This window comes from Cryptotermes secundus, unplaced genomic scaffold (assembly GCF_002891405.2).
Source record: "Cryptotermes secundus unplaced genomic scaffold, Csec_1.0 scaffold209, whole genome shotgun sequence".
In the NCBI taxonomy this organism is placed as follows: domain Eukaryota; kingdom Metazoa; phylum Arthropoda; class Insecta; order Blattodea; family Kalotermitidae; genus Cryptotermes; species Cryptotermes secundus.
The window spans coordinates 1499468-1514609 of NW_019727789.1; the positions used below are offsets into that span (position 1 = coordinate 1499468).

Consider the following 15142-nt stretch of genomic DNA (forward strand, 5'->3'; position numbering starts at 1 on the left):
TTACAAAATTTCTCTTTACTACTTGCTTCGTTTCAAAGTAATTTTACGACTGACGGTTGGCCAGTCAGTTTCTCTTAATTTAGAGCCCATTCAGACGCTCTTGACCAGATCTTAGTCTTGAAGTAGCTTCACTGTTTGGCACAAAATTTTACACTGATGGCATACATCAGGAGCAAGTTCATTGTGCCGACTCTCTGCGAACAGCTGCTCAGTGACTGAAGAAATTACAATTTCATGGCACCCGCGACCTCATTGCATTGTTCTCACAGAACTCTTTGTCACTTATTCTGAACTACACAACTCCTGCGCTAGCTTCCCAGGCCTTGTCACGTGGTATTTGTGGTGGACACAAAATGGCGCTAGGACAGATTTTCTCCAAGTACTTCGATTTCCCTTGCCAATCTTCGTTCCACCAATTGCTCTACAATCACCAGCATATAGGATTGGTAAAATAAGCCACAAAAAGGCTCATAGTTTTGCACGAATGAGTATTTAATTATCCTCAGTTCTTCGCCTGGTATAGTCCGTGCCATGCAGCTTGCTCAAAAATCAATCGAAAATTTATAAGCACACAAAAAAATCAGCTCCCAACAAACCCGGACTGACCAGCTGAGTGCAAATAAGAAAATTATTTTCCAACTCGTCATCATTAATCCGAAAAGGAACTAGTGCTTATCTTCTCGAAGTCATGTTCCCAAAAGCGCCGTGTGTGCGCTCAGATACGATTTTAACTCCGTTATTCACGGACTCTATCCGTTGGTTCATTTTACATTCCGAGTCCCTTGTGAATGCAGCCAGCATTTCACGCACGTCTTCTTTAATATTATTTTCCATTTCACCTTTTTCTTTTATATTATTTTCCATTTTACTCCCGTTTTCTCTTGTGTCATTTTCCATTTTCATTACTCTGTTCTCCAATTCTTCCATAAAGGTTAACAACATAGCCTGTATGTCTATTGTGCTATCCTTCTCCCCCCTTTCTACTCTTTTCGTCTGTTGGTTTCGAGTCTGTAACTCGGGTTCTGTCTCTACTATTTGTCCACTCATCACGTTTACTCCTCCCTCTATTTCTCCCCCGTTCTCTGTGTCACTGATACCTTCCGTCACTTCAATTTCTTTTTCGTTATCTATGATTGTCTTCTGACTTTTAAGTTTACTACGGGTTTCCATGTTTTACTGTCCGCAACTCGTTCACACTTATTGTTAATATAACTTAGTCCCACTAACCGTGCACGATACATTTGTTCACTTTTTCAGTCCACGAAGTTGCTCTTCTCCATCGATTTTTCCGTGATGTCTCGCTTGCAGACTCCTAGTCTCTTCCGCTGTTACGTGCCCCAGGTTGGAAGCGCCAATTCTTACTGTAGTCGGCTTCCGATGTACATCCGCCACGACTATTGCGCGAGATGAAACCTTTGTCCCAGGGATACGGGGGCTTGGATACCGGAAGGGGAACACATTTAGGGGTTATGATTTACAGGGTCTCCAGAACCCACACCGTGTATTACTCTTTATGTTAAAATTGCTTACACTTATTGTCTCTCTTTACACAAGTCCTTCAAGATTGCCGCTCTGTCTTTCTTAACTTCTTTTTTTTGGCACTGGTCACACTAATTCTCTTCCAGTTTACCGACCGTGCGCACTTGTTAACCCCGACTGTCTCCTAATTCTTTCTTCAGCATTTTCTTGCAACTACAGTCCACATATCACAGACTGTAATCCAATTCTGTTCAGCGGCTTCTTTCTTCTACTCTACCTCGCCGCTCCCGATCACCGACGGTAATACCACTACCTCTTCTGCGGCTCTTTTCAACTACTGTACACCACTGTTTCCTATCACTCATTGACTCTCTTTCATTCGAGTCCCACAGAGGCAATAAAATAAAACAAAAATAACGAGAGATAGCCGTCTATCATAAACCATGTTAAATTATAACCCAATTAAATAATTTTAGTGAGGGACGTACGGTTACAAAGCAGCTGTTTAATCAGTTGAAACCAAGTTAATTCGGCGCGAGTTAACAAGAAAATATGAAATAAAAACTGCAGCGCCATCTGTGGAGTAAAACCTGAACACTCGAGACTAAAACCTCGTGGAAAGCTACGAAGTGTAGTTAAAAATGTAGCATCTTAATTTCTTATTATCTCGCTTATTGGGCTGTGCAAACCGTTCCTCTGAAGAATTCATTTTATAGGGTAGGGCAGGAGGTACTGGGGATGAGATTATGGAAGCGTTGGAGCCCTCCCATGCCACCCCTAACATCATGCAGCTATTTCGGCAGTATAATAATGCACAATACCATATTAAATTTCAACAAACTTTGTGAAATGGTTTATGGCATACATGGCAAAGTCCACTTATGGCATTATGTACAGCAGAATTTGCTGTGGATTAACACTGGTGAAAATAAGAAATGCCTGACAATTTTTAAGAACTGCTTTCATATCAAACCTTTCCAATAGTGTTACCCCTAATACTAGGTCACCGATGAACATATATGACATTCAAACAAGGCATTTTTTGTTACTCTGCATAGAACTAAAAGAAGCTCAGAACGTGACACTGATGGTAAGAAAATATTAAAATGAATGTTATGTAAATGAATTATGGAGTTGTGATTAATCTTCACATTTCACAATGGGTGGAGCCCAGAACCAATCTGGACTAGGTGGATAAGAGAAAATTCTTGATCCTACCAGGACTATAACTCCAACCCGTCATCCAGAATGTAGCCAGTTGCTTTACCAAGTACGCCATCCCAGCTCCCCAGGTACTTCCTTAATCTTTTTTATATTGTGAGAGATTACACATTAATCATCAGTTTATAGTTTTCTAAATAGCTTCAGTATTTGACAATACAAGCGAAGCAAAACTCTTCTGCTAACCCTTAACAATTCACTCTAACAGCTTATGGCTCTGTATCACTGGAGACTGCAAGTTACCATGGAAATACAGAAAGAAAGTAATGTTTTCTAAATTAAACTTAGAAGAAGTGGCATGGGGAGTTTCACATTAGTGACACTGAGACTTCAAGGTCTGGGATTTAGACATTACTACCTGGAAATCTTTGTCCTGCATCATGTTTAAAGGGCATGGCAAAGGCAAGGAAATTATATCATATGAACATGGACAATAAAGTAATACTGCACTCTACAGGTTTAACAGTGATGAAAAAACAGTCCACAGGAACTTACAATTTGTATACAATTTAGTTTTGAAATATACAGCAAAACAGACCAATATCTACACCTCATCATATAAGGTCAAAGACCATTCATCTTTAGTACTTCCATAAACAGCAGTCTTAAATGTACGCTTGCATTTCACAGCAAACAGTAATTTAACAATAATATTAGTAACATTGTTGTATTATTTTGAGACAAGATAAAATTCTTCTATGTACTTGCAGGAGGATTCTTTAGAACATCCCTCACATTAGCAAAAGTTCCATTGTTACTTTCAGGCGTAACACCCAGTATGGTACTGAACAGCGGATAATAGTCCACTGTATCAAATGGCTGTATACTGTGTCCACTCTTCACCAATGGCCCACTTGCTATGAAGAATGGATGCATACAAGGTTCCATGTTGTCATAACCATGCAGACCCAGTGTGGCAGTGGATGTCACTGGAAAAATGTAACATACAGTTGGTGTCGGAAGTACACTCTTTTATAAAAGAAAATTACTCATATGTGACACAGTTTTTATTTTTTTTTCACAACAATTAACCTCTAAAATACAGAAAAGGTCAATTAAAACATTTTAGTAACAGATGTTTAAATTCAGAGTATAGTCTTCTGTGTTTTGTTACATCATGACTCATTCAGCAAGTTCCTCTGAAAGGTTGGTAATGATCTGCAAGAATACTCCATATCACATCCCAGGAGACATAATTTTCAGTCACTCCCATGAGAATCTCAATCTCAAATCTGCAACATTCTGACAGAACTTCCTCATATATACTCATATATTACATCTCTTGCCAACAAATAGACTACTTCAACTACACTTGAGCCAGCCAAAGAATTCTCATGAGTATCTGAGATAGGAGTTTCTAGGAGGGGAGGACCTGCTCGCCACTCTATGATCCTAGTGTGCCCACTGACACCCCTTATCTAACACTGTACAACAAGTAACCCAGCTCAAGGACTGGAAGAGTAGGGATATATGGAGTAAGGGATAATCCTTGACAGCTCTTTCCCTGACTATGCTGTAGCAAAGTCTCACACCCATCAAACATCTAACATCACCTGAAAGAGGAGATGTCCCATAACCTTTAATATGTCAATGGGTGCAGGTTACAGTTTTGCATATTCTTACATGTTCTATTGAATTTTTGTTGGAACCACTCCTCATACCACTCGATCAGATCTTGGAATGCATAACCAATATCAGCAACTGCCAAGAGGGGAGGAGTGCGTGGGCTCTGTCCATAATGCCATCGCTGAGGAAGTTCACTGAACCGATAGATGGAAAAATTGGCTGTCTGTGATGCAGTCTTCAGCGCATTGTACACTACTGTCTCCTTTCCTGAAATACATATGCATATAAATCCACATGAATTATCTTCTTCCTCTTCAAAATGTCACCAACAAATATTTTACACTATCTTCATTTTTAGTTCATTCTGTTTGTTTTTCATGGCAATTCTCGTTATATGTCAGATTCACAGAATGTGAGTTCAAAAGATATAAATTTCATATCTGCACAGAAAAAGAGTCTGACTGAGAACAGTACTCAAAAATGTGACACTGATAATTGTGTCATCTGTTCATTGCTTCTGTTGAGAATCAGCATCACTGCCTTAGGTGGCAGTTTGGAGTTTTGCATTGTGTATATAAATTGAGGTACACTAGTTATGGGCACAACTAAGATCTAGCAAAAGAAAAGAAACTACAGATGCAGCCTTATTATGCTATATTAAAAGCAAATTGAGTTTCCAAGCAATGCCACAGTACTTTTCTTTTTCAGTTATACTCTATGCGTGTGTTATGTGCTGTACGCATTCAAACAAGCAGATCCTGTTACCACTGCAATTTGGCTTCTATCCTTTGATCTAATAATTCAAACCATTATGCTTCTTCAATTCATAATAAACCTAGATTCTCCTTGGCTGAAATTTTGATATTCTCTCTAATAGTTCCCAAAGCTGTATTAATATCCATTGCAGTGTCTAAGTTTTCCAAAGCTGTGAACGTATGAGCTCTCAACACAATATTCTTCTTTACCCTCTACCTTGTTTAATTTCTTGAGACTGAACATCTCCTTGTGAACTCTATACATTGTGTGTTTACTCACTGCCAGCCTCTCCCAAAATTTTGCCATCATCAGATAGTGATCAGTATCACAAAAGGCTGCCCTGAATGAGTGGACATCAAGTACACTTGAATGCTATCTTATCTATCAAACTATGGTCAACTTGATTGTGAATCTTTCCATCAGGAGATGCCCAAGTAAATTTAGAGAATGTTACAATGTGGGAACAGTCAGATTTTTGGATGTGGCAACGTTTACTACTCTAACTCCATTATCATTACTAATTTCATGCAAACTCTCATTCCTAATATTTGGTTTGAAAATGTCTTCCCTACCTACTTTCACATTGAAATCACCTAACACAATTTTCATATAGTAGTAAGAGAATTTATTGAATACACGTTCTATCTGCAGAACAGCGTCAAAGGATAAATCAGAACTACTTCTGCCAGTGCAAGGATTGTCTGCATGTAGAGGAATAGCATTTTCAACACTTCCTGTGATCTGTGAATTGTAACTACTTCCTTCTGAACATTATTGGCCAACAGGCAAAATTTGTATCTGCCTCATAGCCAGTGATGCATTGGTTGCTGTGAAGTGCAACACTGTGAACCGGTCAACAAAGAACTTTCCTGTATAAGGGGGGAGGAATTGTGGGCTCTTAAGCTTTCCTATCTGGCTAAAATAACACAGGGAAACTAATGAGATTAAGAATTTTAAAACAGTAGTAATTAAAATGAATAGCTCAGACTGTGTGTGAATTCCTTTATCTTCATTAGTTTTGTTACGTTAACTTGTCTCATTTTGGTCCGTCACACTATTAATTACAGAGTAGATAACGTCACACTGGACTGAACTTTTCATTATCTACTTTGTTACATTAATTTAAACATCTGGAGTCCATCTATGCTACAGACATATATAAAAATACCTTTAGATGGATGGATCTGCAACACTGGAGATGAGTCCACTATTTTGAAGAATGCTTTGTTTACATATTGCGTGAGATTGAAGATTCTGTGAGGAGTGACTGTTGCCATGCCGTGGTCACTCAGAAGCACCACGTTAACTTTGTCAATAAGATTCTTGTTTGTGAGACAGTCTTGAAGATATGTTGTGATATTGTCTACCTACAGTCACAAGAAATATCATCTTGAGCACAAATCAAATCAAAATACTTTTCATGATATGGGAGGAGGGGTGAGCAACAAAGAACTTGTTAGAACTGCAGTCTTTCTGGATGTTACCCCAAGCAATTTGGTATATAGGTACCAACGTTTCACAGGAACCTTATGCCTCCATCTTCAGGGTTGAAGAGTGGTGTATGTTGTGCAGAGCTGGCTCCTAAAAGAGGAATTTGGGGTTTTCATGGAAGTTTTGATCCATCTATCCTGAAAACAAAGGTAACAGGTTTCAACTGAGATCTTTGTACTTACCTACCAAACTACATGGCATCACATAACAGAAGATGGTAGTCTTAATAATTTACCAATCTGAGAGCCTCAAATGTCACACAGAAATCTGTAAATGTGACAGCTCGTGAATGATATTAAATATTTGCTGTATTTAATCCATTGGAACATGTATCTGGATTGAAGGCTTGGTGGTCTCCAGCACCAATGTAAATATAAAAGTATCGTCATCACTGTGCTTGTAGCAGGAATCACTTAACACATTGCGGACCGGTGGATTAAACATTTAAATCACCCTGGGGACCGGCGTTTTTAAACCTACTACCCTAACTTGTGCACTGTTCACTTTAAAAATTAATATAAAATCTCCTAATTAATTTTATGAACTGAAATTTTTGGAGAACACTTACCAGAGCTCCTAGAAGTGCTTGCGCATGTGATATCTCTGGAAACATTCCCCTTTGTGAAGAGGCATTATGCAGAATTTGCACATGTGGACAGTTCTACTCTTCTTCTTGTGCTCTGCACGCACACGGCACTGCCTAGAAGGGTGTTTCTTCTTGCAATATTCACTCTTCACAATTTTCACGAGAATATGTTTCCGCATATCACCCGAGAGTCGGCCAGGGGGGTCTACTTGAGGCCTCTGGCGGGTGCGAACAGATGGCCCCGGCTGCACTACATCTGTGTCTGTCGCAGGTACTGCCGCCACCGTGATGTCAGTAGCCCAAGCTTTTGCCAGTTTCAACAGAAATGCTTTGTATTTCAAAGTAGAATTTCTGTTCACCTTTTTGAAAACCGTAAATGAATTGAAAATTGCACAGTTTATAAGCCACAGTGCAACTTTCTTCGTCCATTTTACTGTTTTCCCAGGAAGGGAATAATAGGCCAAGAACTGGTCGGCCCTATCAACTCCTTTCATGAACATATTATACTCGGAAATACAAAGAGGCTTCTTTACTTGCCTGTGTCGTCTTTGAACATCGACCATGCTCGAATTGTGAATAGTTGAAACCATATTCACAACGCGAGTATCCCTCCAGGACTGAAGAAGAATGTCCCCCTTCCGTCAAAGAAACTATCTCCAAAAAACAGTGACGCAACTTCAGACACGTCTGTTGGGTCTGATGGCATCTGCTTCACCCCTGGATCACCAGTAAACTTTCACAAAGTGGGGGTTTTGTCCACTTTATCCCATGTAGCTGTCCTGACACTCGCACTTTCAACGGAGCTCTCACTTTCACTTGACACATTTTGGGCAGCCCTGTGACCCCCGCCACTGTCACTGTCACTGATAATGGCCTCACTATCAGAAGACGAAGCAGTTGGCAAATCTGATAGCTCATCGGAGAACATATCTAATATTTCCTGTCCTCCGAGAGATCGCAACTGTTTTCGTCTCTGAGCCATGATGAACTGGTAGCTGCATGGTTGATACGTGCAAGCTTGGATTAGAACAAAGCCAATTTTGTTTAGGCTGTGACAGGAAATGACTCTGGTCGAGTTACTAGATAAGGCAGCAATCATTCCCGAGGTCATCTACGCAGTAGTTATGATTCAAAGAAGCCACACAGCGATATATAGCGTTTTTCAACATAACGTGACCGTAGAGGGCCATATGGCCCGCCCGGTCCGCAACGCTTGGAAACGTAGAGGGCCATATGGCCTGTCCAGTCCGCAATGTGTTAAGTTCTGTCACTTTAAGGTAACTATATTCCTACTGACCCTTACAGAGCAGTTACACTGTACAAGTACCACCTGTTCACTGTCTTTATGTCTTTTGTATGTTTCTTAGAATAATTAGCAATTGTTCCCCTAAACAGTATAAACTATTTGGTTTTGTAGCAGAAATGCAGTGTGAATCTTATGCAGCAGAATCTGATTTTTAATGTCATTAAGGACAGACACTGAGGATGTCTGGGAAAAGGATGTTGAGAATATTTGGACCCAAGAGGGAGTAATAGGAGGCTTGCAAAAATTTCACACTGAGGAGCTTCACAGTTTGTGCTCCTCACCATATATCAAGAGCTGGGATAGCTGAGCCAGTATAGGGAAGGGCTACAGGCTGGACAAGGCATGCAGGAAGGGAGGAGGAAGAGGGAGAGAAATATATAGAAAGTTTTTGTGGAAAAACCCGAAGACCGCTTGAAAGACCTACACATAAAGGGAAAGATGACATGAAAATGGATCTAACAAAAATATGGCCAGAGGGTGTGGATTTGATTCATATTGACTGAAAACTTGTGAGCACAGCTACAAACCTTCAGGATCCTTAAACAGTGGGGAATTTGACTAGATGAGCAACCACTGGCTTCTGGAGTGAGTTAACTTTGGGTTTCAAAAGCTAAAATTTAAAAATATAAACTTCATAAACCCAAATATTGAAAGACATATTTCAGTATAACTGAGCCACCTTCAGCTTTGTGAGTTAGGAACTATGATACTGAAGAAGTTTTATTTGTTTATGGTTTATTTAATAACACTTTCAGTAACAGAGGTAATATATAGCACTGAGTGAGAGGATAGTAATGAATATTGAACTAGAAATGTTGTGAAATGAAGGATCTGTGGTCTGGTTTAAGGCAATGTCCTGGCATTTGCCTGGAAGGACTGAAGAAACTTCAATCAGGATGCTCACTGTCTCGTCTGAGATCCACACTGGGCGTCTCCCAATATGGAAGTGTTACTGCTTAAATCATCTTCCTTGGATATAGTTATAAACAACTTTTTTTTTCATTACAATTTAAATACAAACATGTGCATAAGGTTCCATTTTTTGTAAATTATAAAGTGGCCTCTTTAATTTGAGGGTGTACATAAATTACAATGGTCTGAAATAAGAAGTGTTCAGAAAATTATTTGGACCTAAGAAGAATGAAGTTTAGTGAACTACCCATTTAATGCTCTTCAATTTAAGGATTTCCCTCAGTTAGCATTTAATTTCAATGATACAAACTTAATAATCTCAGTATTAAATACCTTTGTTCAAGAGCTTCCTCAGTTAAGTGTTGAACACTTAACTGATCCCAAAAGATGCCTCAAATGGGGTACTCAGTGTAAATGGAAATTTTAGGATATTACATGACATGGAGTTAGGATATGGATGACAAGGAATGCATACAGAATTTAGATGAGAACTCCTTTTAGAAAACAACCCCTAGGAAGACTAAGAAAGAAATATGAGGGTAAGATGAAGACAGATCTTAGGGATTTAAGATGTGAAGACAGGAGGTTAGTGGAACTGACTCAGGATCATGTCTATTGGTGAGCTTTGGTGGTAGTAGTTACAATACCAGAGAGTTGGCTTAATTGGCATACTAATCTTGGCAGAGAGCATTCAATTTTACTATGTTCAACTACATCAGATGCAACAAAATTTCATAATCCATAATGGTGGCATGACCTTCTTGCAAAATTGAATGAAAATTACTCTGTTGGTTACACTCTGATTGGACAAGATAATCAGGTATACCTATATATGAACATCTGCTTCATAAACAGGGCTGGAAATGGGGATAGATGCTTTCTACCTAGTTGCAGACAGTTTCATTTTTAGGAAGTTATTCTCAGTCTCTGAAGACATTGTGATTATCACTGTTAATAGCAATAAATGTAGGAACAAAGTGACAAGCCTACCATGTAATAATTTTATTTATATATGTGTTGGTCATTCCTCCCAGGCTTTTCTAGTGATCTGAGGCACCTACTAAGTTATGAATAGCCACTTCCACCCCTGTTCATGAGCCATTTTTACTTTCAGGGTACAACAACATTATAACCTGAAATGAGGGGAATATTTATAAAAGCAGTAGTAAAAAAAATGTAATTTCAAGAACTAGCATTCCTACTTTCTGAATGTAGCTGAGCACTTGAGTAGATTCCGGACCAAACGTGTGTGCGGTAGAGTCTGGCTCCTCAAAGTACAGCATAACCAGATTAGATGGGGTACTAGAATGTTTGAACCTGCAAACACAGCATATTTTAATATTTGTTAGTAATTCTGATCTGTTTGATCTGCTAAAAAACCACCTTGGTGACAAACATTTCGCTGATGATGAAGAGGTTGAAAGAAAGGTATCAAAAGACTTCCATGCTTGCAGGTTTCGATGCACTGGTAAAGCAATGGGACAAGTATACCCATGTTGGTGGAGGATATGTTGAAAAATAAATGCTTTCTCCCGGTTTGAATATCACATATTTTATGTTTCATAATCATTTGAGTCTCTCCCTTGTAAAACTTGAACATCAGTCTCTAGTAACAGATGAACAGTGTCTGAAAAATTAAAGCTTTATTCCTTATAAATGAGGCAAAGGTGAATGCAGCACATTCCTCTGAAGTGTCAGTAATGATCTAGCAGACTATATGGCATCACACCCTAAAGACAGAAATTTTCACATTCACTGCCAAGGGATACTAAAATCTTGGATGGAACCAATAACTAGTTGATAAATAAGCATATCCTGGCAAAAGTATGCAGTACTGTACCAGACTGTAATTCTGCAAGTTAGTCCTAAAGGACTATTGCTGTGGGGGATGTAATGAGTTGTTACATTACAGTGAGCCCTCAGTAACTTTAAAGACATATGGAAACAGTTTCAGTAGAGACAGTCTAGCAGACCTATATGCAGTTTGTACAAGCAGGAAAGAAGACTAAAGAGATGTGTCAGTAAAGACATGCATACACACCAGTCTATGGCTACATCCACTCTTGTCTTCCATGGTATACTCATGTTCCATGCACAGTGGAACTTAGGCACAATGCCACGGTAAGTGAAGCCACCGCCTGGCCACATCATGACACCACTGTAACGATCCTGTGCAGCCAACTGGTTTAGAGTCTGTGAGAAACACAGGAAATCAAAATGGAGACTTGTTATTATGGATGGTTACACATCTACTTACATACTTCGGTTATGCCCCCAAAACACAGTTCCCTGTCTTATACTCTGATACTTATGCTGGAATCAACCACAAACAGTTAGTGCTACTTGTTTAATTCAGTCCAACTGAAACTGTAATATATTTGACATTTTTATGACTAGATTACTTTGTTGTAGTGAAACAAATAATCATGTGTTTATTCACATCTCCATCTACAAATACTGCAAAAGATTTACAAGATAAATGGCTTCTAATACTAGCTCATTTTTATACATTCTTTGCAGAAAGTGGACCAAGTGAATGAACAACAGTGAGGTCACATTTATCTATCCACGTCATCTCCAGAACTAGTCAATGGATTCTGATTAAAGTTTGCTTGACAGAATGTACCAAAAACTGACTCATCATACAAAAACTAGAACAGATATATAATTAGAGCTACAACATTTATTTAAAAGATTTTTTAATTGTATGCGTGTGGCAAAACTGTGTATCTTATCTAATAACAGAAATTTCAGAACATAAAATTAATTAATTTTATGAAAGTAAATGAATTACTTTCTAAATATATAATGAAGATAGTGTGGACTTTTAATTATTTGCAAGAGCAGCCTCTAAATGAAAGATCATTTAAGGCCAAAACTCTCAATTCAGTAAATCACTTTGTATGACATATTGAAAATGCAAAAAGCTGTGAATGCCTAATATATATACAGTGTCATTCACTTACCCAGATGGGTGTAATACCTTGGGTGTTATATACTTCTGGACCAAATTGCAGGACCTTCTTCAGAATGGGATCAAACACTTCATTTCCAAGAACTCCATGAGATTCTGGAAATAAGCCTGTAGCAATGGAATGATGATTTGGGAATGTTTTTGTTGGAAACACATTACGTACATATGGTGCATGTGTACCACCTGATTTGAACCTATTTAAACCTGGTGTTGCAAGTTTAGTAAAGTAATCATGACGAAACCCATCAAACGAAATGACCAAAAGTAATGGATGTCTTGATAATGCATCAGCTAGTTTGAAGATTTTAAGCAATACAAAAGCAAGCCTTAATATCCACATTGCAGACATTGTGCAGAACTCACTGCTCAGAACTGCCAGCTGAGCTCATGTGCTTATCTGCTGCTTGGACTAGAGTTTGTAATCAGAGAATGATGACTTCTGATGTTGCAATGCCAGAACAAATGGAAATATTTTCTGTTTGGTTTAACATTTCACTCTTCAGTCTCAAGGTCATTGAAAAAAGTGGTATAGTGAAACATGAACTGGTTATGAAGTAACTAAACCTAATTCCAACATCTGACCTCTAAATATAAAGGTTATAATTATCCTGTTCCATTTGGTCTGTTATGGTTTCCTGTCATCTCTTCAGTGATCTTGCCAAACTTGTCCTCTCCCTAGCCTTCAATGCTGTTATCAATTTTGTTACTATTTTCCATTCTTCTTCTATGTTGTGGCCAATTAGTTCTGTAATTTTGCATACATTTTGTGACTGAATTTTTACTATGAGACCATAAGTATTAAAATGGCAATTGTTGTACTGCCTTGACCCAGCTGTCAGGGACTCACTTGTGGAAACTGTACCATATGGAGGTGGTTGTTTGTCTGGAGCTTCTAACCTCTGCCCACCTAGGCATATATGTAGAATTCATTTCTGATGTGGAGGCACCCATGGGGCAGATTCTGTTATCCCTACTGATAGGGTAGTCAAGACAGTGATGGTCAGAAGAGGGGACCTACAATTTAATGTGGGTTCTGAACCAGACGCTGCTTGGTATTCTTCAAATTCCCAAAATTCTCTTTTCCGAAGATGTGAATGTTTCGGTCTATGAGCAGAAAAAACTGCAAACAGCTTTTATTCAGAACTCTCTGAATGAGAAAGTTCAGTGTTTTAACCCAAAACTATGAAGTGCCCTTGTACCACACAATGTTGCACTATTGGACTGTATGCCTCATTTCTTACATTTCTCCCAAAGAAACCTTACTGATAGAATCTCAAAAGACATGACCTTCTTTCCCAATTGGAATGTATAAAGACCAAACAACCAATATACAAACATTTATATACTTTTTACTGGACCTCTTAAAAGTGATCCTCCTTCGACATCAATTATTTTCACATACTTTCATTATAGTTCACATACATATCAGTAACACAACTAGGCTGTAAACTTTTAGTCCCAGCAATACATCAATTTAAGTCCTAGCATGTGATGGTCTGCTATCATATTCATACAGTTATCTGCTCAGTGCAGACCCAACACTGACAGTTATATCTGTTACCAGTCAAGGGTGTCCAAGTGAATGCCTGCAGACCAGACAGCATCTGCAAAGTGTATAAAAATGTCAGCAATTTATGCCATAGTACCAAGAAATGTCAGCTCAGCTCACTTATAAATAAATAATACCAGAGAGTAACGTAAAGCTAAGGCTGTCCCTGTGTTTTGAGTACCATGCCATAAAGATGCAATAGGAGCAGAGGGACAGTGCTACACATTAACCTTGGGGCAAGATGGAGGTGAGTGTCCCACTTCACACATCGGTCATTTTACCTGTGGAAGAAGAGCTCCTGGTGACCATTGGATGGAGGCTGGATGTTGTAAAGACAGAAATCTCTGACTGCCAGGAATCAAATCCCAGACATTCAGCCTGTAGACTAACCATTATATTGACCTACCCCACCTCCAATAATAGATCAGCTGCATATTAATATTATCTCATACATGCCCACTTGTGGACTAGGACATGACACTGTTAGGCCCTCATATAATTTATTATTAAATATACTGTAAAATTGGAACTGGAATTTTGGGAGAACCACATAAGGTGCATCAATTTATGGAACTCTTTGAACATATATTTATTTTTCTTCAATACTGTAATATATGCACAAAAATTTCACTAAATACACAAATATATTTAAACTGCTGGGACACAAAGTAAATTCAACCCTGAATGTAAAAAGTGCATTCCTTTAGGAATGGTTTCCAACCTTTGGCTGCAACCAAGCTAGGCTCATGAGGGTCCCCAGCTGGGTTGTAAAGTGTCAATAAGAGATTTTTTTAAGTGCTGAAATATAAACCCCCAAGGAACATGTGGGTACGGAGGTCCTCTTTGGGGATAATTTAGGGTAACAGTAAACAAGACTGGAAACCATGTAAGTTGATATCTTTTAATTGTTTATACAAACTTCAGTATCTGAATTTCGAGTCATATGAAATTCAAGGTTCTCATAGTGATGAATATTAAACAGCATGGTCTTGCGGGATGTGACACTATTTAGTCTGGGTACCAGCATTTGGGGGGAACCTGCTCTTTCAGTCTTCTGGGTAGACAGTAGAAGCTTCTGTCCTGCAGATGGAAATGATAGATTCCATCAAGACATTGGTATCTTTCTTCCAAACGACATAGCATCATATCCCAGAAGACCATGAACTTAATATCATTAATTCTTAGACACTTATATATTTCCTTTGTAAATGGAAATTAAACTACTGTAAATTGATATGAGCCAACTTTGGGTTGCATGCATACACTTGCATTTATTTTGAGTCCCTGTATTGGAAATTCATC

General features: G+C 38.6%; 1 protein-coding gene across 1 annotated transcript; it reads right to left on the reverse strand.

The window, feature by feature from the left end:
• Nucleotides 1-3139: 3139 nt before the first annotated feature.
• On the reverse strand, nucleotides 3140-12748 carry LOC111865000 (ectonucleotide pyrophosphatase/phosphodiesterase family member 5). Its single transcript, XM_023852675.2, has 6 exons — nucleotides 12284-12748; nucleotides 11359-11510; nucleotides 10520-10634; nucleotides 6191-6389; nucleotides 4324-4533; nucleotides 3140-3629 (listed from the first exon to the last, which is right to left on the reverse strand). Exons 1-6 carry the CDS (start codon nucleotides 12638-12640, stop codon nucleotides 3397-3399), a joined length of 1266 nt encoding a protein of 421 aa, XP_023708443.1. The 5' UTR covers nucleotides 12641-12748; the 3' UTR covers nucleotides 3140-3396.
• Nucleotides 12749-15142: the final 2394 nt, after the last annotated feature.

Excerpts from the sequence above, each read along its gene's own strand:
- LOC111865000 (XM_023852675.2), bottom strand. The coding sequence starts at position 12,640 with ATGTCTGCAATGTGGATATTAAGGCTTGCTTTTGTATTGCTTAAAATC. Across the intron at positions 6,390-10,519 it reads TGCTCAGCTACATTCAGAAA|GTAGACAATATCACAACATA; the intron begins GTAGGAATGCTA and ends TTGTGACTGTAG. Across the intron at positions 4,534-6,190 it reads GCAGATCCATCCATCTAAAG|GAAAGGAGACAGTAGTGTAC; the intron begins GTATTTTTATAT and ends TATGTATTTCAG.